General features: G+C 31.1%; 1 protein-coding gene across 1 annotated transcript; it reads left to right on the plus strand.

Annotated features, from left to right (window-relative positions):
- The first annotated feature begins 4,625 nt into the window (after positions 1-4,625).
- Positions 4,626-22,956, plus strand: LOC134707406 (cyclic AMP-dependent transcription factor ATF-2-like). Its single transcript, XM_063567120.1, has 11 exons — positions 4,626-4,751; positions 8,686-8,754; positions 9,109-9,235; positions 11,215-11,345; positions 12,324-12,601; positions 13,399-13,663; positions 14,427-14,641; positions 15,023-15,097; positions 15,417-15,513; positions 16,237-16,345; positions 17,090-22,956. Exons 1-11 carry the CDS (start codon positions 4,719-4,721, stop codon positions 17,317-17,319), a joined length of 1,629 nt encoding a protein of 542 aa, XP_063423190.1. The 5' UTR covers positions 4,626-4,718; the 3' UTR covers positions 17,320-22,956.
- The last annotated feature ends 1,119 nt before the right edge of the window (positions 22,957-24,075 follow it).

Consider the following 24,075-nt stretch of genomic DNA (forward strand, 5'->3'; position numbering starts at 1 on the left):
TTTGACACAGAAAGCCATCGCTTGATACTCTTGAACTATAGGGCCAACGATTTAAACCCTTCACACCGAGTGCCACCACTTTATACCCCTGACACAAAAAGCAAATCGTTTTATACTCTTGACACAGTGCAACCGCTTGATACCATAAACATAGGAACACCGCTTTATACACCAGACACAGAAAGCAACCGCTTTATCCGGATGACACAGTGAGCCATCGCTTTATACGTTCGACAAAGAGTCATCGATGTATACTCCTGACACAGAGGTTCACCACTGTTTACCCCCGATACAGAAAGTCACCACTCTACCATGACATATTACTTAGAAAACCACCACTGTATACCCTTGGTACATAGAGCAACCGCTCATTACACAATACACATAGGGCCACCGCTTTATACCCTGACAGCAACAACAACTTTATCCTACTGACACAAAGTAACACCGCTTTATATCACTGACACAGAGAGCCACTGCTCTATATCCCTGACACAAAAAGTCACCACCCTCATTTGACGCAAAAAGCCAGCGCTTTATACCCTTGACAAAGAGAGCCACACTTTATACCCCTTATACATTTGACGCAGAAAGCCACACTTTATACCCCTTATACATTTGACGCAGAAAGCCACCGCCTTGTATCAAGATATATCCACCCTAACATGTACCTACCCTCCGAGGGCGGTAATGAATGTATAGGTTTAAATATTACTATTTGTCCGGTGGGAGCACTGCATCGCAATTGATCAAATTTTCATCGGAACAAGACGAGTATAAATGGATGGATGCTAGACTATTCAACAGACAGTGGCAAATATTATATGCATATTTATACCAAAAACATGTAATATGATGTTGATTGTAACTCTAATCTGCAGTTATCAGACCTACAACTGAAATCAAATTTGCTGAATCTTTCTGTTGTATTTGAAAACCAAAGCTAGAAATAAATGATTACTGTGTGAATTTACCATGCAACTGAAAATAACATAATTTTTTTTGGCATCCGAAGACCTAGATTATCCCATAGATTAACATATGGTAGCTAAGGATGTACAAAGATCTAAATAGCTTAGGAGCTGTATGACCAATAGAGGAGTAACAGCCAAATATGATATAACAAATAGTTTGACAAAAGAGCTTATATATAAGGTACTTATAACCGCACACCTAAATGATTAGGATGAGTATGGATTGGTTGATTGATTGATTAATGATTGCTCAAACTTTAGTTAAAAGTCTTAGAACATTTATAGCTGACTATACGGTATGGTATTTGCTCAGTCATTGTTGAAGGCCGTACGGTACCGGACCTTGTAGAGAGCTGTCTCATTGGCAATCATATCACATCTTCTTTTTAAATTTAAGAATACCATATAATATAGATATAAGAAGATGTCGTATGAGTGCTATATATGAGACAACTCTTCATATATGATAATAATAAAATTGAGAATGTAATATGTGAGCTTGAATAACACTGTGTATTGTAAAAGTTGTTGAAGACCTTTTAAGATCATAGCTATACACAAAAGAGAAAATTTAACCATATGATTGGTTTAAAAGATGATACAATGAAATCTGTATACAGAAAAAAAAATTGTTTTCTATGTATATCGAATGTGGAGGATGACACGAACGAACAAACGAGAAACGATACAATAAACCCCCTACAGGAAATAAAAGATCAGTTCTTTAATTTATGTAGCCACGGAGGTATGGTGGATGCATATTGGATTTCAAAATAATGTATCCAGCAATAAGTAATTAAAGTGATTTCAGTATACCAGATACAAATCCTTGAGTATACCAATATCTGCTATGCAAAAAGTTGTGAGTCTAAACAATTGTGTTTAGTTGAATGGTCAGTTATCAGAGTTGTTTTAAGCGGTAGTACCACAGTGTAGGGATTGAACTGTACGGTTTTCTAGTATTTTGGTCCCGGGGAAAAGAAAATGCGCCCGGGGAAATGTATAGACATTGTATTGGCATGAGACAACTTTATGTCGATGAAATAAGTTATGCACATTGTTTTTTTTTAAATTTAGACAAGTAAATTACAAATTCAGACAACAAATTTTTTTAATAAAGCACAAAACGAGTATGAATGTTTCATAAAAAGATATAATAAATCTAGTACTAAATCAGCATCTGCATAAAAAAGTGTTCATGCAGTTGCGAAATATGAGACCTCAGGCACCGATTTTTTTTAAATAACACAATATACATTTTGATCATGATTCTTATATATACCATTATTCATATTTATTAACCTATATAGACTTATATATAATTTTGAAATCTAAAATGTAAAAGTGCAACAACACTTTAGATTAGTGTAGAATCGTACATATCCCCATATATATTTAATAAGGACAAAACAAGCAATAATTTTTTTTGTAAAGTAAATTTAATTGTTATAAAATATTATAATTTATTCTCCCGGGCGCTAATTTTCCTTCCCCGGGCGCTTTTTCTTTTACCGGGCGCTTTCGGGCGCTTTTTAGTAGGACCTTTTTTTTTATATTGTGAGTAATAATAAAATCTCAGATTTTTAACTGTATGTTTAATAAAAAGTACACGTTAAAAATCTCACTGCATCAAAAATTGGATAAATAAACTCATCATAGCGGATACCAGGACTAAATTTTGTATATACGCCAGACGCGCGTTTCGTCTACAAAAGACTCATCAGTGACACTCGAATCCAAAAAAGTTAAAAAGGCCAAAAAAGTACGAAGTTGAAGAGCATTGAGGAACAAAATTCCTAAAAGTTTTGCCAAATACAGCTAAGGTAATCTATGCCTGAGCTGAGACTTCTATAACACAGTGTTATAGTAGTCTCAGGCCTGAGGTAGAAAACATTGTGCGTTTTAAAAATAATTCTATCATCCCATACCTTTTTATGTAGCTCAGTTTGAAAAAATAAAAATGTTTAATTTTTATTTTTTTTTAACTAATCATGATCTTTTAATATTGCATGCATACATGTGTAAAGAAGAAATTTTGCTGGCTTGCATTAAAATATTTTAATTATAGTCTGAATTAAAATATTTTAATTAAACTCGGCTAAATTGCAAGCTGGTGCCAGATAAGGGAACAGGACGTTTGCGCTTTTTTACCTGTAAAACGATAGGACGTTTGCGCTTCAAATACTATTTGCGCTTTTAATTTCGATTCACCTGCTATAATAAATTGACCGGACATTTGCGCTTTTTCCTTAAAGTAGTCTACCTGCAAATAAATTTAACTTAAACATGTATTTATCAATTCATTTTAGTAAGACAAATGGTCCAGAATCCTTCTATATCCACTATAATGAACAGTTCTTCTCAACTCATCCAATTTATTTTTAAATATATATTTGAAGAGTATCATTTAACAACAGTCGGCGAATTACATTAAGATTCGTTCTTATGGTGATCGGCACCCCAGTCATGCAAGAATTGAGAAAGAGAAACTTAATTATTTATTTGAAATGTTGGCGCAATACCAGTCAATACAGATAACAAGGGCTAAATTTGTTCACTCTTTGGACATCAGGTATCAAGCGAAAACTGATCTGTGATGGCTATACGTGATTTAATATCTTTAAAATATTTACTTTTATTAGATATAGGAAGATGTGGTGTGAGTGCCAATGAGACAACTCTCCATCCAAATAACAATTTAAAAAGTAAACCATTATAGGTTAAAGTACGGCCTTCAACACGGAGCCTTGGCTCACACCTAACAACAAGCTATAAAGGGCCCAAACATTACTAGTGTAAAACCATTCAAACGGGAAAACCAACGGACTAATCTATATAAACAAAACGAGAAACGAGAAACACGTATATATTACATAAACAAACGACTTCTACTGTATTTTAGCTCTATATTATCTTTAAATATATGTCAAAGTGCTATGACATGAATGTGCTATGAAATGTGCTATGAAGTGATTTTGATGTTTATAACCATAAAGGAAAATATGACTTTAACTCTGCCAGTTTAGAATAGTCATAAAAACCAAATATTGCAAAAGCGCAAATGTCTAATGTAAAAAGCGCAAATGTCCTTTTTTAAAAAGCGCAAATGTCCTATGATATGAAGCGCAAGTGTCCAAATAAAAAAGCGCAAATGTCCTATGAAAAAGCGCAAACGTCCCGTGCCGCCAGATAAATTGTCAATGTCTTAAAGTTAATTAACATTAATTAGCACAGGTAACAAAAAAGGCAATTAATTAAGAAATTAAAAGGGATTGACAATTCAGTTTGATAAGAATCCCTGGACTTATGCTTTTAAATCATGAGTCGACTGAGCGACTGAGTATCTTTTTGGGAAGGGTGAATTAAGTTTAAAATACGAGAAAAAACATTTGATCAAAATCATTTCATATGACCCGGAAGTAAACACTGATATGTTGACCTTTTGTGTGTATTCCGCCATAGCTGTCATCAAAAAATTAACCTGACGAAAGAAACCGATAAATATCAGTATTTGTAAGTTTTAGTTGGAGAAATTATTGCACGAAATGAAATCTGTTACACATTGATGTAAATTTTTGTCATTTATTACGTTATAATTTGATAGATATTTGTTAAACACTTCATTTAAACAGAACAGGTGCCCGCTGGTGATGTCGGTTGTTTATCAAAACGAAAATGAAAGCGAACCGAGTGTAATATACATAATTTGTTAATGAAGATGCATAATAGTTAGATGCCGAAAACATGGATTGTCGAGATTATAAACAGCTTTTTCAGGTTTGCTACAACCTTATAACAGGTTTGGGCTAGTCAACATAAACATGGTCAAATGTAAATTACTGGACTTCATATAATCATGTATATAAAAGAGTTTAATGAAATTTATTTTTAAATCGAATTCATTAGAAATAACATACACAACTTAACATATTAAGAACAAATACACACACAGTTATAAATTACTATAAGAAATAGGTGTTTAATACCTACAGGCTATAATATATTGAGTCAATGACAATGATTGAGTGATCAATATTTCTTTATTTAATTAAACATACATGAAGATTGTAAGGAAGATATATATAGTTATTTAGAAAATATGAGGATATAAGGGAGAAAAATGAATAATTCAAAGTATTACTATTTAGTTATACATTTAATACTACCACTGAACACAATAATAACACATATTAAAACACAAAAATTGATGTATTGATCAACAAAATTTATCAATAACTATAAAATTGATCTAACCATGGAAGTAATATTGGAAGGAATAACATCGTCGTCACTTCAAAGGTTTCATCTGCGTTACCGCCCATCTTTCAATAACTCGTTAATTGGTTCAATATCTAGCATGGAAGTTTATTCTCCGCATGTGATCGATCAAATCACTGACACTTATCGGTCATTTTCGTGTTCACGGAGAACTACGAACAGACAATTTTTTGTTGAATATACGTGCGAAGTAACCCGAATAGTCCATTCGTTACATTCCGTTGATGTACGCTGCTGAAAAGAGTCATTCGTTCAATTTTTATTTTAGTCCAATTTTTCCATATTTTTGGTTAGTATGATCTTAATAGTTAAAACCGACAGCTATCACATACAAAATTGGAGAACAATTAAAGTTGTGTCATTTCAATTTTAATATTTACAGACAATTAAAAAACCATTTCCGTATAAAGTTAAGAAGATGATTGTACACAAATACGTTTGGACCCCCTTTATTAAATACGAAAAATCTAAATCTTTCGTGTATTTATAGTCAATTAAAATATTCACAATTCTTAACTGTTCTATCCTTCAATTTAAGTTCTTGATACATAAACTAATTTGTGTAAAAATGAATTTACCGTAAGACAGATAGATTCAAGCCCACTTCGTCGGTTTGTTATATTTTTTGCTGTATAGCTTATTATATTAATACAAGCATTCCACAATAAACACTTTTTAAATATATATTTACGAAAATATTATCCCCGTTTTAGTTGTCCAGTTTCAATAATGCAATCAATGACATTTATGACATATACATAAATTAAGAATACTTGAAAGTAAATATTATTTTATTCAATCTCGATAAACTTTGCACATTTCATCAGTAAAAAAATCTATGCCTACATTTGCCTACATTATTTTGTTAAACATCATGTGAAACCTGATCGATTCGTCGGTATTTAACTGTTTAACTCGGGATCCGCTTTTAACCGGAAAATACTTTTAGAACAGTTTAAAACAAACGGTAAAAAGCAAAAATATGCTAAATTAAATACAATTTTCCATGTTAAACTGTTGTAGTTTGAACAATTCTTGTCCGTTTTTCAAGATTTTTACATCATACGACTTCATCTGAAGGCAGAAGTTTTATAAGATACAGCGCCACCTTCTTATTAATCAACCTCGGATTTCACACAGGTACTTTAAAATTACCGGACTCGATAAAATCATGTGACTGATAAGAAATTCCAGATGCCTTTTACAACCGCGGTAACGCAGATAGTAACCAAAGGGGTCTTACCGCTGAGACTATAATTGGAAGAAATCGTATGACTTTAGTACAGAGCTCAGCATGCTATAAATACATGCTAATTAGTCGTTGTTATTCCTTCTAAATATTACTTCCATGATCTAACAAACAACTTGCAAGCCAGCCCAAACAAAAAAAAACAACAAGACATGTGACATTATCTTCACAGTGTCATCCTCTCTATAACAAATTCTTGTACAAGTTTGATAAATTTCAGAAAAGTTGATTAACTGTCATTATAATGATTGTCAGATGAAAATCCTATCTGAAAAACTGCAAATGTCATACGCCCATATATTCCATTGTGTGATATAATTAATGATACCATTCTGTTAAATAGTTAATGTAGTTTAATTTAATGATTTTTTTGTTTAATTATTCAATCTATACTGTCATGACTGTTAATATATTGAATATTTTGAATATTTTATTTGCAAAAAGCATATAGAACATGCTATGGCAATACCGTATAGCTGGTTATTTTTTGCAGGTGTAAAATTTCACGATATAGCTTTCAACAAACAAGATAGTTTAAAAATAGTAGGCCATGAACAATAATAGCGTGGCAAAAACAATATTCTAATTGCCCTATATGCTGGACATACCAATACAAAATGGAATTCATTCTCCACACATTGCATATTTAATACAACATATATACACAAAGACACATTTCTCTTGGTATATCAGAGAAGCGAGCAACTTTAACATTAAGTTTCAATGTACCACTTCGTAGTTTTGTAAAAATGTTAATATTATTAATGTAGCTAAAATAATTCTCAAGACAAAAATCAAACTTTATACTTCTATACAGATTTAATTTCTCACAGTCACATATATCTGCTGACCATTTTTGTAAATATTGGTCTTTAACGCATGTCTTTATAAAATCAAACGATATATCAATGTTGAACTGGAAACATTGCTCACACATACCATGCATACTTTTGAGTGCTGAACAATTAGCATTGGAATTTGCTATGTGTTATTCTCTTTGATACATGAATAAGGTGGTTTGCATTCAATCACAGGTATTCAACAATATCCTTACGCTTTTAAACACATCTTACTCCCCCTCACTCTGAAACAGTGATAAGGTAAAACTTGGTAATGATGATGATGATGATGATGACTTGACTGTACCGCAAAAACACTTAACAAGGAATCTCTCAGACCTTTTAATAAATTCAATACATGTTTAAATATATTGACGTTTTTTTCATACGAGAGGTTCAGATTTCCAGATGTTAGTAACTTAAGTCATCAGGAAGCCATCTTAAGATTGTTCATCGACTTTCTCTCTTGTGTGTTTATAAAGAACAGTCCAAAGGGAACTGGTGTACAGTCTAAAAAAAACATCACAAAAACAAGATGGGTCAGCAATTATATTAACTCTAAACAAGTCATAGAGCAATTATATTAACTCTAAACAAGTCATAGTTCAAGAAAGATGAGTAGCATCCGAATTGTGTTAGAATCATATTTAGTTTCCTCGGTCTATATAGATAGTACATCTTTATCATGTTTATTTGTGGTATTTAACCTTTTTAATTGGGTTTAAAACTTTAATATAGAGTCTGATTTTCAATGGGACAAATCAATATTTCCTCTATTTCCATTCTGAATTTTATGATTCCATAGTCTAATAGTTGATGATATAAAAGATTCTTTAGTAAAAGATAATCTACAAAAAGGAACAATGATATCATTGCCATTTTCTCAAGGGATATACAGTTGTGTTCTGTTCACGAAATGGTACAAATGAAAGTTTTTTTGTTCTGACTGTCTAACAGAGTCTATGCCTTCCTAGTCTGATTATTGAACTTGAAACCTCCACTTTTGTTTGAAAAATCAAGAAACTTACCACTTCGTTTCATACATCATTTCATTCATTTTGATATGGACGTCCCTGGCCTTTGTCCTTTTCATAATGACTGTAAACCAACTAATTTTCATGACTTTGACAAGTAGAAAATAACACAGATATAAATCGTCACAAAAATTTTAAACTTACATCTTTCTTACTTCATCAAAGATTCATGTGAATTTGAAAATCGCTAAATTTAATTGGTGTGAAGTGGGCTTTCTGATAGGGCTGACTGCGAAAATAAAATATATCCTTGAAAAAAATAAGTATGTTTACAGTATGTAAATGATACATGAATGATTATTTTTTTACAGGTTTTTCCCATAGAGGGAGAAATGGATGATGACAAACCATTTGTTTGTATTGATCATGGATGTGGGCAGGTATAGTCATTTGTTTTCTATCTAGTTTTAATATTAAACCGCAGTATGATTTTTCTATACAAAAATAACATGTACAAGAATTCAAAAGTAAATATATCAAAAAATAACTTTAAGATGAATATTTTGTCTTGCATATTTTTTGTCTTGCATATTTTTTGTCTTACATATTTTAATGTGGGTAAATTAGTATTAGCATTAGTCCTTGTCTCTTTTTTAATGTTAACAAAAAGTATGAGTGAAAAGGCTCTCTTAGGTAAACATGACATATTGGTGAAATCATAGTGGCATTAATACATGCTTGTGTTTAATAATCATCAATGGATGCATTTAAATATTTTTGAATGTTATTTTCAGAGGTTCACTAATGAAGACCATCTTTCAGTTCATATGAGAAAGCATGAAATGTCACTGGCGTTGAATCCTGGAATCAGTTTATCATCTTCCGGTATATCTCCCTCAAGAATGGGAGGGTTAATATTAGGTAAGTTTGGTATGTGCTGGCATGGAATCCTGGAATCAGTTTATCATCTTCCGGTATATCTCCCTCAAGAATGGGAGGGTTAATATTAGGTAAGTTTGGTATGTGCTGGCATGGAATCCTAGAATCAGTTTATGGTCTTCCGGTATATCTCCCTCCAGAATAGGAGGGTTAATATTAGGTAAGTTTAGTATGTGCTGGCATGCAATCCTGGAATCAGTTTATCATCTTCAGGTATATCTCCCTCAAGAATGGGAGGCTTAATATTAGGTAAGTTTGGTATGTGCTGGCATGCAATCCTAGAATCAGTTTATCATCTACCGTTATATCTCCCACCAGAATGGAAGGCTTAATATTAGGTAAGTTTGGTATGTGCTGGCATGCAATCCTAGAATCAGTTTATCATCTACCGTTATATCTCCCACCAGAATGGGAGGGTTAATATTAGGTAAGTTTGGTATGTGCTGGCATGCAATCCTAGAATCAGTTTATCATCTACCGTTATATCTCCCACCAGAATGGGAGGGTTAATATTAGGTAAGTTTGGTATGTGCTGGCATGCAATCCTAGAATCAGTTTATCATCTACCGGTATATCTCCCACCAGAATGGGAGGCTTAATATTAAGTAAGTATTTCATTCAAAATTTAACAAATGTATATAATTGAAAGGAGATGAGTGGTATACCAAAGCAACAGCAGCCCCACTACACAAAAATCATTACGAGTTTGTTTTTGATGGTTTAAATAGGAATATTCATCATTTTATTTGTTTACATTTAAAACAAACCTTACATTGATTTAAAGAATTTCATAACAATTGATATTTATAAAATGAAAAGTAAAATAATGGGCTTTTCTCATTGTTGAAGATTGTACAGTGACATATAGTTGTTAATTTCTGTGTCATTTGGTCTCTTGTGAAAAGTTGTCTCATTGGCAATCACACTATTTATACCCTCGCTTTAAAAAGGGGGGTATACTGTTTTACCTCTGTCTGTCCTTCCGTCAGTCCGTCTGTCCCATGAATATTTTTCTTCACATTTTTCTTAGGAACTACAATACAAGGATTTCTGAAATTTGGTTTCAGGGTTTATCTAAGTCAGCTATACAGTGTGATGCGTTTTCAGATTTATCACTTGACAACTTCCTGTTTACCGAACACTTGTATGATTTTACACATGATAGCCAAGTTGAAAATTTTCGTCATTTTTCTCAGGAACTACAATACAAGGATTTCTGAAATTTGGTTTCAGGGTTTATCTAAGTCAGCTATACAGTGTGATGCGTTTTCAGATTTATCACTTGACAACTTCCTATTTACCGAACACTTGTATGATTTTACACATGATAGCCAAGTTGAAAATTTTCGTCACATTTTTCTCAGGAACTACAATACAAGGATTTCTGAAATTTGGTTTCAGGATTTATATAAGTCAGCTATACCGTGTGATGTGTTTTCAAATTCATCACTCGACAACTTCCTGTTTACCGAACACTTGCATATTTTTACACTATTAATATTATCCACTTGCGGCGGGGGTATCATCAGTAAGCAGTAGCTCGCAGTTTCACTTGTTTCTTTATGCATCGTACAAGAATACGATTACAATGACATACTAGTGAAAAGTCAAAGATTGATTCAGTATGTGTTAGTTTTTAGCACCTCAGCATATTAATGCATGAAAGTGTCAAGAACTAGTTGGTATAAGGAAGGAAATTTGTATCATATACCAAAAACTTATCCTGCTTATTGAAGTGGGTAATCATGGTAATACATTGTCATCATTGTATCTGTATTTTCTCCCATTTTTTTAAACCACAACACTCCTCCTCAAAACTAGGAGTATGAACTAATGACACTTACACATTATCGTTCCAACATTTCTTACACATTATTTATAACCTATTTTTTGTTTATAGAAGTTGCCATATGAATGGGTAACTTCTTAATTCTGATATTCTTTTCATTTCTAAATTACAGATCAAACACCGACTCCAACAAAGTTTCTTAAAAACTGTGAAGAGATTGGGCTGTTTCAGGAATTAAACAAAAATCCTTTTGAGGAAGCATTCAAAAAGGCCCTTGATTGTGATGGCGACCAAGGTGTTCCTGTGAGTATTGTAACTTTTAGATTTTTGTTTACTTTACAGTTTCCACAGTTTTACATGTATGTTTTACAACAGCAAACCATAAAGTTTACTTTTGTACTATTGTTTGTGCAAGTCTCCATTCATTCATACAGAAATTTGAGATTAAAAAATATAATTGCTTGAACTGAAGAATGTTCAGTACTTAATGATCATGCATGATAGGGTATAATAAGGCCACTGTTTGACTTCTCTAGGTTCTTATCTACTTGTATTGTGTAGATACTGGACATATAGCGAACATCAATTGATCAATAAATGTATCTGAAGATTTTCATGTCTACCATACCATCAATATTTATTATTATCGCTATTTTGTGCATTTTTCTTTTGATCTTTTTTTGTGATAATTTTCATATCATGCTTCTCGCTTGAGATGGAAAAATTATCACTAGAAACTAAGCAGGCACGTGGCGTTACTAACGAAATTGACATGAAATTGACAACGTCGTCATAGGTAAAATAGCGATAAATAGATTATCATTGGTCATCTCAACTCGATTGCTTTTCTCACTTTCGCTGTTCCAGCTCAAGCGAGAAAATCAATCTCGTTGAGATGATCAACGATAATCTATAAATATAACTGTGCTGCTTTTATATATCGATTTGTCCAGTTAATGGACTTTGACCTCACTTTTTTTATTATCTAGAATGTACATGTAAATTTCAATAAATGCATTATATGATATATTTTTGCATTGTCATTGTGTTATTATCACTTTCAATAAAAATTAAATTTAATGATACATGTATTCAGTATCATATATTTATCCATTTTAATTCAGTATGATAAAATATTTATAAAAACATATTCTAAACATTCAGAGGTGAAAGTGAATATTTCAGGAGGACTGTTGAAATATTGGGATCGATACAGATAAAGAGCCTTTACGTTGCTTTTATTTTTTATTTTATAAACTGTATGAAACTTGAATTTTGTAGGGGATCCCATTACCAGGACCTTCTGGAAATGATAATGAATTGAACACCCCAGTGCCACATATTCCAAGGTCATTGTCAGAGGTCAGTCCTTTAACAAAGATCAGACGTAGCACAACTGAGAAGCTTTTACTGAAACCTGAACCTAAAACACCCGATGAAGATCAAGAAATAATTGTGACAGACAAAGACGTCTGCTTTGTAACACCGTTTTCAAGGTCACATGTTGTCATGTCAACCACAACATTGATCACTGCTGCGCATTCCACTACTCAGTCTCCGTAAGATTATTTATAAATTTTTAAGATGCATGTACAAAGAATTATATTCTTTAACCCATTCGTCCATAATGACGCCTTTTGACACCACCCCTATGCTTTGTAATGACGCCTTTTTACACCTGTGAAGTACCTCAGTTGAAAAGCTTTGACCAAGAAATGTCTGTATCAGACTTATTAAAATTTGTATCCAATATTACAAAGGATATTCATATTACTATCTGACTTGAATTTATTTGATGAAATATTTGTTTTTCTCAATGCATTAATACTATGCAAATCAAGTATACAAACAAGAAATTTACATGGAGGAAAGGGTTTTCAATTAAAGGACATTCCATTAAAAACATTATTGAATGAAACTAAAACAATGTTTTAGAAAATTAATTTGATATTCTGAAACTTCTGTGTTATACTGGACCAGTAATTACCTAGAAGGTATTTATACCTCAAAACTTATGACTTGATACCATGATGCAGGAAGTAAAACATAGTGGCAAAATAAAAAATAAAGTCTAAATCAAATCACAGATATGAGTATTGAGCATATCTATTAAAGTAAGTTTTATAGAACTGATCTACGTGATTTATTAACCAGTATAGATTAAAGTATCGTGACTGTTAGAAATTTAAAAAAAAAGAGTGATCCGAAAAATCAATGAATTACACTAAGATTTAAAAAAGAAAAAAAGTAAGATTGACAATTAAGCACAAAATAGGCAAAATAAAAAAAAATATACATATAAATCTTCTTTTAGACAAAGTTGATTATTGTTTCTTGATGTTACTTACATTTTCAGACCCAAAACCACAGTTGCCCAACTACCGATATCGATGATGCCAGTTGTACAACAGTCCCAATGTACCATGCAGATCTTTTTACAGCTTCCAAATGGTACAACAGTCCCAGTTCAGATACCAGCATCCATTCCAAGCGTACCTGTGATCCAGGCTGCACAGCAGCAGGCAAAATCAAATGTGATTAGTCAGACGAGTCTCCTGCAATCTGCTCCACAACAGTCTTTACCATCTCCACAAAAATCTCAAACATCACTCACAAAACAGGCAAGAAATTTTGTTTTCACTTGCAATTAACATCAACCAATTGAGATTTACAGCTTCTATAGTGGAGCTTACAAGTCTAGCAAAACATAAGGGTAACAACATTTTGTTCTAAATTTAAACAACAGTGATATAACTTGCATTGAATTTGAGACAGCAATTTAAAAAATCCTATCTCTGAAATGTTATCAGCAACTGTCACCGAGTGCTACTCTAATTGTATAAAACTTTATATTTTAGAAGGTAGAAGTCTGTGATACTTCATATCTTGTATACAGCCTTATGTTTCAGTATTGATTTTTTCCCAATTTACCTTACATAGCAGGAAGGCAAGTAAACGGTGTCTGCCAACAGCTTCCATGCAATTATTTATGAACTATCCATCCAATACTTTCAATTTTAAATATGCTGTCACTGATGACAAAGTTCGATATTGCCAATTTTCAACGTGTAATGTTCTGGAGTTATGATTGAATATTTACACTTTTCACTTTCATGATCCTTGATAGATTGGAAAATGAGCACATAACATGGCAAGTCTTACAAGCCTGAAAGTCTAAATTCACTAGAATACATGAATTTTGTTCCCTACTAGCTGACCTCAAATTCAGCAATGGTTACAGTCAAAATACAAAAAACCTGACAGCTCATGTCTTGTATTTGATTAAAATTGTGAGAAAAAAAAATAATTATAATTCTGATTGTAGAAATTGAAACAAGTCATACATGTTTTTGATTAAAAATAATTTCATAATTCTGTTTGTAGAAATTGAAACAAGCCATACAGCAACAGACATTACCATCACCAAGTTCACGATCAAACACACAGATAATACAAGTTTCACCCGATGGGTCCATTAGTAGTAGTTCATCTTTTGCAGCTAATATATCCCATAATTCACCATTGTCTATGGAGCAGTCATATTTTTCTGATACTGCATCATCACCAGATACAGTGGATTCCACACAAGGGACCTCATTGTGAGTGTATTTATGTATTTTAAATGACATAGATGATTATCTGATACTATATGCATCAAAAGTATCCATGCTTATAGATTAGGACCCAACTAATTATGAAACATATGCATCATTTATCAGTCATTTTAGTCAAAAATAAAATAATAGCTGAACCTTCTTGAGAGCACAATTGAACAGGATTTTCAACCAGACTTCAAAGTCAAACATTTTACAAGACAAAAGTCTTTACACTACACTTGGAAAAAATGTTGCTCTGTGATTTTTCAGTACATAATTTAACAAACAATTGGGATTCAATTCATGTTGTTTTTAAAAGATAGTTGGATTACTTTTCCTTTTCATTTTATCTTTAATTTACTTATACTTTATATGTTTTTTAAGCAAAAGAATGAGAGGAGATGATGATGATACCGACCCAATGGATGGAAGACGAAAGAAATTCTTGGAAAGGAATAGGTAACTTTAGCCTTTGACATATCCAATAATTTAATTTGGATGTAAGACGTCTTTTGATTGGTAGAAAGTATTTTTGTCTTTCAGTTCATAGACATAATTTTGTCATGTGACTTCAGATGATTTTATCAACATTTTTATATAATTTACTGCTTCAAATTAGAATTTCTAATAAAATTAAAATGAATGACTAGTATTTTTAAAAACTTTTCAATAACCCTCTATAGTTAAGGTTTAATGTTTACTGTTTTTTTCAATATTTTTAGAAATGTTTATTATAAATAGCTATAATTAAATGATTTTTAATTCCACTCTTAATCAGAGCTGCAGCAGCAAGATGTCGTATGAAAAGGAAGAACTGGATAATGAACTTAGAGAAAAGGGGTTCAGATTTACAACAAAACAACAACAAACTACAGGTGGGTTTAGTATATATTCTCTTAAAATATTGTTATTTAATTCCAAAAAATCTTGTAGCTCATTTATTTTAACACATCTTTTTTTAAATACAAAATCAAATTTTAATAAGATTTCTCCTTATTAGAAAGTAGAATCCCTATTCCATCATGGATGCATATATTTTGCTTTACTTCCTTAAGTATTGTCTATTATAAAATTGTGTATTCCTAACAGCTGTTTGATCCTACCATGCTTCCAGTGGTCAGATATAAAGGGTAACATAAATTCATATTTGATGTACTTCAAATGCTTTGAGTACACACCCCTTGTATAATGCAAATACAATGTATGTCAGCTAATGGTCAACAGCATGATTTGTTTGGGCTGTTTTATTCATACTTCCATGTAGTATACCTGTTCTTAATGAGTTACTCTTTTAAAGTTAAAAGAATATTGCCCTAGAGGAGTCCTATCGAGAATTATTATATAGAAAAACTTAATTTCTGACAGTTACTTGTACCATTCTAGTACTAATATGAAACAATATATAACTATGGATACTGATGTTTTAGGGGGAGATAACTACTTTAACTGTAAACATTATATAACTATGGATACTGATGTTTTAGGGGGAGATAACTACTTTAACTGTAAACAATATATAACTATGGATACTGATGTTTTAGGGGGAGATAACTACTTTAACTGTAAACATTATATAACTATGGATACTGATGTTTTAGGGGGAGATTACTTCATTAAGAACAGAAGTAGCACAGCTGAAGACCTTATTGTTGGCTCACAAAGATTGTCCTGTCACACATGCCATGCAGAAACAAGGATTACAATTTAGTAAGATAGAATGAAACAGAAATTTGATCTTAACTGGATATTAGAAAATATCTCTCAAAATTGACTCTAATTACAATTAACAAGTTTCTTCATGTAGTAAAAGAGCAAAAGAAAAATTATGGAATACCTTTATAAAAATAACTTATAACAAATGGATTTTATATTGATGTAATATAACAATTTCCTAATATATTATTAGCCAATTACTGCTTAATACTGTTATTACACACTTTTAAACAAAAGTTGTATATTCTGCCAATTGTAAACTGGTTCTAAACTGGTCAAAGTTTTAACTGAAAAATTACACACAGATAAATTTGTTCTTTCTATTTAAATAAATTAAAAAAAGATGATTGCCAACGAGACAACTCTCCACAAGAGACCAAATGACACAGAACTTAATAATTATAAGTCACCTTAAAATAAAATATTATATTTTTTTGCAGAGCAAATGTTTTTCATAAAAACACAAAAAATGTACATGTTTTAATTTTTTCCCTCAGGAGAAACATACATTTTCATTGCCATTATAGAAAAGCTTATTGGTTTTGCTTATTGTTGAAGGCTGTACAAAGGGTGACCTTATAAGAAGTGTTATAAGCAATATAAGGGGACAGGATTTGGTAGTCCTTAACTTAAATACATTGCATAAAAAGTTCTACCTAAACATGACAGATATTTTATCAGAATCTGAAATTTAATTTGTTATGTCGTCCCTGATATTTTTCACATTTATCATTACAGTGACAGAATCTGAAGTTATGGATGACACACCCATAAACTTTAAACAGGAAAATAATACTGCAGTTACATCATTTACTCACATTTTACCTGATCAATCTTATTCCACTTTATCAGGGGAGAGAACTATAACCATACCAACTATCATAGGAAACACAGTGGAACATAAGACAATTAGAATAGTTCCTGCTGTTATGCATCAAGACAATTTAAAACCAGTCAGGAAGAAATGACCAGAGAAGATTTTAGTTAGATATTATTTAAAATCACTTATTTTTAATTGTGGCAGCCATTTTTTGTTAAATTTGTTAATTTATGATATTTTTGCTTCATTATGTATTTTTAGGTGTTTTAGTAAATTGACTTCTGCTATTGATAATTAAATATTTTTTGTTATCTTGGTTGAGTTATATTTTGAGTTTATTTATAACAAATTTTATAGAAAAATTAAGTTCATATTATATATGATTTATGTACTGAAAAATCTGTCAGATTTGTTTTTTTCAATGTCAGTCAGGTATCCCCACCTTTTTTCCCCTTCTGTCCTTCATGTACAATAAAATTCACACTACATGTATTTAAACAATGTTGTATGTTAAGACATTGCAGTTTTGCATTTTATTCACAACACATTAATCATCTGTAATTAAGCTAACAAACAGGGAAAACTTAGATGAAGCAAGGCAAAACCATTTTCTTTTTTATCAATTAGATACATTACTTCAATTATTGGAACAAATCAGCCAAAAAATATTTTAATTGTTGACAGGCTAGTGCAGATGAACTTCTTAGATCACCTTACCCCTCAATTAATTTCAAGAAGTAAATGGGACCATTGGCTTTAAACATGAAATACATCTATTCAAAATGATAAACACCCACAATATCTAGCAGTTACATACGTACAGAATTCAATAAATAAGTCAATTAATTAAAAGCTAACTCTAAGGGACAACATCAAAAGATCGATGTTGGATAAAAAAACTTAAATCGAATAGTTTGGGGGTGGGGGTGGGGGGTCAACATTGCTGCAAGTTTTGTTAATCTAAAATACATTTTACATATATCCATTTTTCCGAAATTAAGTTAAGAAGGGGGGCAGGAGGGGCAGCGAAAAAACTATATGAATTAAGTTTTTATCCTACATTGAACTTTTGACATCGTCCCTAATAAAAGGGGAATCTTTTTTCTAATTTCTAATATTTCAGTGTTAAGTTTTATAATTAAATAGATATAGGAAGATGTGGTGTGAGTGCCATAATATAATTATGCATGTTTTATAAATTTAGGTATGCGTTTTCAGACTTTTCAAGAAAAAGCTGTTTTTAAATATTTTTAAGGCATTATTTATATTCTCATGAAGAAGCCTTTAACATGGGTTGTGTGACCTAAACAATTTCATTCAAACAACTCAATAAATATTTTCATTTGAATATTTATAATGCTATATATGGGCAAATTTGTTTAACCTTTCCCCACCAAAACAGTGATTAAGATGTATAAATTAGACAAATATCCCCTAGCTTTAGTTTACACTTCAAGTGGATCACCATACATGAAATAAAATCTCTAAGAACAGTTTGGCTTTTGAAATTGCTAAAATTGATAATCCCCCTTATAAAGAACAAATAACACCTTACTGTATATTTAAAAATAGTCATCCATGTTGAATAATTGATTCATTCTATGTTTTGAAAGCTTCATGATAGGATAACTTTTGTACAATATAGTATGTTATACACTGAATAGGCTGGAATATGGTATATATATAGACATTTCAAATTATTGTAGATTCTTCTTTAAGATTAAAGCAAAAGTTTTATTTTATTGTTTTCAATGTTAAAGGTTAGTTTTGCACATTGTTGTGGGAAATTAAGTGTTTGAAATTAATTAAGAATAAACTATATGACAGAAATATGATTTGAAACTGCATAATTGTACACAAGAATTTCTTTAAGTTTTGTAGAAAGGAAATATTGTGTTGATATCATGTATATGTATCCTGATAGTCTTGTGATATGATAGAAAAGATTTACTAGTCTTTGTTAAAAAGTCACAATAAATATAGCTTATTTCCAAACGTAACAAATTTCATGTAGACTGAAAAATAAGCTTAATACTCATAAAATTACGCAAATTTTTAAAAACAAGTTGTACTGAAACATGAGCTCTTACAACTTTATGATATTGTATTGACCAAAGAAAAAAGACAAACCAAATACTTTTATATTTTCTGAGATGTCCACACCTTCATATTCTTTACCTCTTGAGTGTGAAATGGTACATTGGTCTTTTATTTTACCTCTGGCCAGAAAGTATGTACACCTATAATATTGAGTGCAATGAAAGTAACATTTTCTTAGGTCAATATTAATGGTCTTTTTTATGAATTGTTGCTGAAATCAAATGCAGGTCAAGTAACTGCTCGACTCTGTTTGTCCATCTGAAAGATATCTTTCATCAAAAACTTATTGGCTTCTATGAAAGGGAACAATATTTTGTATGCATCTTTTTAATGTTGAGTTCCATGCAGCGATACCGGTACAGACTTAGTATTGATCTTGTTTTTATTTTTGGTGCTCTTGACACATCTTTGAGTGTAAAGACAATTTTTATGCTACTGTGGATTCTTTATTTTTCTTTGGATACCAATTTTGGTGGATTTCATCAGTACAGGCTAACCACAAAATTAGAAGTTCATCGAATAACAAATTTTTATAGGCCTGTATCCAGACTTTGGCAAAACCATGGAATGAAATATCCACAAATATGTAACGTTTCCTTAATCCTTAAAAATGATACCTACGTAACAAATGAATCCACAGTATTTGGTTTCTCAAATTTGTTTTGTTGCAGTGGAGGAGGTAGGCTTTCTTTAGAAGTGCATACATAAACAAAATGAAAGAAAAAAAGCATTAACTTAACAGTAGGTTATGAGAAAAATGTTGATATCCAAAAAAATACAGTAATATAAACCAAAAAGACTTTTTCTGAAATTTTATTTAATTTGTTTGAAATTAATTATTTTATTTTAAAGTTCTAACATATTTTGAATTGTATTTGACTATAATTTGTTTCATGGAGCAACTACAATTAGTTTAAGTAGACATATTACACATGTTGTCAGACTATCTGAATACATATATAATAACCTCAGGAAAGATGGTTTACAGAGAAAGAAGAAAAATATGTGATTCTGTAAATGCATTTATTGTGACTTGGTGTTTGAATGCCTCTTGTTGTGTTACTAGTATATATTAAAAGCATTACGTGCAATCTTTGTTCATCCGTTGCTTATAAGATATATATGTGTACTATAATTGTTATTCATATTTGTTAATTTATTGTGTTTTTGTATGTTTAATTGTTAAAGTTGTGTATTAATAAATATGATTATGTTTTTCTTGTTAGAATATATATCTTTGGAATTGACTTTTGAAGAAAACTAGTCAAAATAGAAATAATTGAACAATTTTGAATTTATTTGAATAAGTTTTTTGTTCTGTTTTTTTTTTGTATACACTAAATAGTTTATACCCCATGACACTTACTGAGTAAAATACATAAATGTCTGATTGTTTTTGTTTAAGCTCACCTTGACCCAAAGGACCAGCGTGAACTTTTACCATTATTTGGCGTCTGTAGTCTGTTGTCATTGTTGTCATCATCTTCCGTTAACTTTGACAAAAATCAGCTCTTCCGAAATTACTGGGCCAAATTAAACCAAAGTTGACCACAATCATCATTTGGGTATCTTCTTGGTTTTTTTTTTAAATCAACATGACTGATATGACTTAAAATATAGAATTTAAGGGAAAATGCAATTTTTGTCTATTTTCTTGAAAATCATTATTGATAGAAAAAATCTGAAAGAAGCATGCAAACATGTTAATAATGGTGAGATCTATATTAGATAGACATAGTCATAAACTTCATGCAACAGAAATGACCAGCATGATAAGATTTACAAAGAATAACTTTTCTGAATTGGTCAATTGGTCTCTTATTGGAAAAATTGTCCTTTTTATGATTTTTTTTTAAATTTTTGTTTTTTATCTTGAAAACTATAAAAGATAGATAGCTACTGTATTTAAAGAATAAAGATTAAGATGCACATAGACATAGGTGAGCAACACATACTCTTTAAAGCCTCTAGTTTACTGTTTTATACTCTGTAGTTTTTGAAAATAGATAAGTCCCTATATTAAAAGTACAAAAAATGTAAAAGGAACAAAAAGTAATTTTTGTGAAATATTTTGGATCAAATTTGTGCAAGTGTTTCCTTTTATGAAATATATCTACAGTAGCTGTATCTGAAGGTCTGTAATACAATTGTCTTTAAAGGATAACTTTCAAAACTGAATGATATTTATGTTTCAGTTCTTTTTACTACAAGTCCTTCCTTCTTAAATGCTTCATTCAAAATAAATTAGAATTTTCAAATAAAAGGAGTATGATATGCTATAAATAGGGTTGGCAAATAGGTCCTTCTTCTATCTTTTTTTTTATAGATACATTAACAAAGTTACAATTTTTTTAGTAAAACACACAGATGAACACTTTCCAACAATTACTCTGTAATTTGATGCAGAAAAAAAGTTATAATTGAAAAATAGAAAAATAAAGGTACAGGTATTGTAGAGTTATCCATTTTACATCTATTTTTTACACGGGAAATATTTTCTAATGAACTAAAAATTTATTCAAAAGAAATTCATTGTTTGTGATGTAGATTATATAAACTATTTATATGGCTTTTCAAATATATATCTTATTTTGTATTGTTAGATTTATAATTTTTCTACTTATGAAATCATGGTATTTTTCATCCATACATTATTAATTTCATGCAACGCTTTATATGACTGGTTCTAATATGTATAATGGGCATCAGTTTACTTTTGAGTGTTGTGATAACAAAACAGAGATGTAAATTAATATTCATTAAAAAAGAAACCTAACAACACTAAACCAGAAAGAACAAAAATGTTTAAGAAAATAAGGAAATTCGCAATAATAATTGCAGTAGGAAGATTGTGGATTGTGTGATATTTTCAAGGTCTGACTTTTGATAGTTTATATATAAATTTTATTGTCAAATTGAGATATTTGTTATTTTTCAGTTTTGTAAAATTTTAAAGCATTGTATGTGATTATTTTAATAGATAACCAACCAAATTATTTTAAAGTGAATTTCATTATAATGGCACCTTGAAACATTTTGTTACATTGCAGGACTGTTAAAGCAAATATTGCTTACTCCACTTAAAGATTAAACATTTACAATTATTTTTTTTGCTTCATACGTTTTCTTTAATAATAGTGTAAACTGTCAGAGTGTACAATAAAATCTTGAAAATCTTTAATATGTGTTCACCAGACCACACCTTATTGTTTTGAAATGATGAAATCTTATATATATATGCACAACTTTATGTCAAAGATCTGTAAAAATTAGTTTTTCCCAAAAAAAGTCTCTCAGTTATTACTGCAAGAACAAAAACACCTAAATAACCTCAAATTGGATAAGATAAGAAATGGGGTGGATTTTTTTTTGTGAGACAAATAATTCATTTAACACAGAAAAAACAATATACCAAATCAACTAACTTTTTATTCACACAACAAATTCCCTGCTTTGCTTAAACTGCTGATATTCAATTGATGAAATATTACTGTATATGAATATTGTTTAATTTTTTCACATATTATTCCCCGGTTTTCAGCAAGTTCATGTAGAGTAGTGATTTTAAGAGAAGAAAAACTTGTATCATTCATCAATTTATATGTTTAAATGATGTCATTTTATACTTGTCATTTAATATGTAAACTGTGGCACAATCTACAAAGACATAAAAATTCAAACTCTATTCTTAGCTTTTCTTATTTTTAAGTATAGTTGAAACAGCCTAAATAAACTTCAGTATGTGTGTGAAATATGTAAGTATAAACTGTTAATTCAGAAATTAGTGCGATGTTTTTATTATTGCGAAAAATGCAACAGGGTTATAATCGCAATAAGTAAATCTTGCATTTCATTTTTAGCTCAACTGGTCCAAAGGTCCAAGTGAGCTTTTCTCATCACTTGGCGTCCAGCATCCAGCATCTGTCGTCTGTCGTCGTCCGGCGTCGTTCACTTTTACAAAAATCTTCTCCTCTAAAACTACTGGGCCAAATTAAACCAAACTTGGCCACAATCATCATTGAAGTATCTAGTTTAAAAATTGTGTTTTGTGACCGGGCAAACCAACCAAGATGGCTACCATGGCTAAAAATAGAACATAGGGGTAAAATGCAGTTTTTGGCTTATAACTCAAAAACCAAAGCATTTAGAGCAAATCTGACATGGGGTAAAATTGTTTATCAGGTTAAGATCTATCTGCCCTGAAATTTTCAGATGAATCAGACAACCCATTGTTGGGTTGCTGCCCCCAAATTGTTAATTTTAAGGAAATTTTACTGTTTTTAGCTCACCTGGCCCAAAGGGCCAAGTGAGCTTTTCTCATCACTTTGCATCCGCGTCCCTCGGCGTTAACTTTTTCAAAAATCTTCTCCTCTGAAACTACTTGGCCAAATTAAACCAAACTTGGCCACAATCATCATTGGGGTATCTAGTTTGAAAATTGTGTCCGGTGACCCGGTCAACCAAACAAGATGGCTGCCATGGCTAAAAATAGAACATAGAGGTAAAATGCAATTTTTGGCTTATAACTCAAAAACCAAAGCATTTAGAGCAAATCTGACTGGGGTCAAATTAATCATCAGGTCAAGATCTATCTGCCCTGAAAATTTCAGATGAATCAAACAACCTGTTGTTGGGTTGCTGCCCTTAAATTGGTAATTTTAAGGAAATTTTGCTGTTTTTGGTTATCTTGAATAATATTATAGATAGAGATAAACTGTACACAGCAATAATGTTCAGCAAAATTAGATTTACAAATATGTCAATACCTCCGAAATGGTCAGTTGACCCCTTTAGGAGTTATTGC

This window comes from Mytilus trossulus, chromosome 2 (assembly GCF_036588685.1).
Source record: "Mytilus trossulus isolate FHL-02 chromosome 2, PNRI_Mtr1.1.1.hap1, whole genome shotgun sequence".
Taxonomy (NCBI): Eukaryota; Metazoa; Mollusca; class Bivalvia; order Mytilida; family Mytilidae; genus Mytilus; species Mytilus trossulus.

Coding starts and splice junctions, on each gene's coding strand:
- LOC134707406 (XM_063567120.1), top strand. CDS start 4,719: ATGGATTGTCGAGATTATAAACAGCTTTTTCAG. Junction 12,602..13,398: donor CATTCCACTACTCAGTCTCC/GTAAGATTATTT, acceptor TTACATTTTCAG/ACCCAAAACCACAGTTGCCC. Junction 14,642..15,022: donor TCCACACAAGGGACCTCATT/GTGAGTGTATTT, acceptor ATGTTTTTTAAG/CAAAAGAATGAGAGGAGATG.